This window comes from Octopus bimaculoides, chromosome 25, assembly GCF_001194135.2.
Source record: "Octopus bimaculoides isolate UCB-OBI-ISO-001 chromosome 25, ASM119413v2, whole genome shotgun sequence".
Classification (NCBI taxonomy): domain Eukaryota; kingdom Metazoa; phylum Mollusca; class Cephalopoda; order Octopoda; family Octopodidae; genus Octopus; species Octopus bimaculoides.
Window position 1 is genome coordinate 5,705,802 of NC_069005.1, and position 731 is coordinate 5,706,532.

The following is a 731-nucleotide window of genomic DNA, read 5'->3' on the forward strand; positions in this document are numbered from 1 at the left end:
GGATTTGGGTCACACAACAGAGAACAGATTGACAACAGTACTGCAAGAGAAGAGAGAAACAAAAACATTTAGGAAACAATACAGAGGGGGAGAATAACAGAACAAAAAAAGGGGGGGGGCAGTGACAATGAGAAAAAAAGGTGGGGAGAGAGAGAGAGAGAGAGAGAGAGAGAGAAAGAGAGGGATGCAATTTTAATAAACAATCGTCCTGAAACTACAATCGATACAAATTAAGAGAACTTCTATATGGCCACTAGATTTGCTAAAAATAATAGCCAATTCATACGCTACTTTTTTAGTATGGCAGTTTTTCTTTCCCCTACAGGCTTGCTCAATCTGCTCGGTATGGCAGCCAAATAATCCTCAAATTCCACACAATCTTTAACCCTTTCGTTACCATATTTCTAACCAAATTACACCCCTTATGTGTTTCAATTAATTTCTAACATAATCATAAATTTAGGCTGGTTTCATTAAACAACTCTAACTTTTTTATTTATCAACATATTAATGTGATTTTTGGAAGATAAATTAACGAAAGGTTCTCAACCAATTCTATACCAAAATTTTTGTCACAAAGTGACTTTAATTACAGGTAAATACAGGTAAATTCAACAAAATATAAAATTATTAAAATTTTTGTTCAAACATCGCTACAGAAAATGGGTTATTAGCTAATATACAATTGGGTATACAACAAAATATTATTATAGAAGAGTTGTGCACATTAC

General features: G+C 33.0%; 1 protein-coding gene across 1 annotated transcript in view; it reads right to left on the reverse strand.

Annotated features, from left to right (window-relative positions):
• Nucleotides 1-2: 2 nt before the first annotated feature.
• Nucleotides 3-731, reverse strand: part of LOC106879255 (ubiquitin-conjugating enzyme E2 2) — a gene marked incomplete at its 3' end in the record, with an annotated part of 59,414 nt that continues 58,685 nt past the window's right edge. Inside the window, exon 6 of the mRNA XM_014928752.2 lies at nt 3-40. Coding sequence (XP_014784238.1) covers nt 3-40 — 38 coding nt within the window. The remainder of the gene's footprint in view (nt 41-731) is intronic.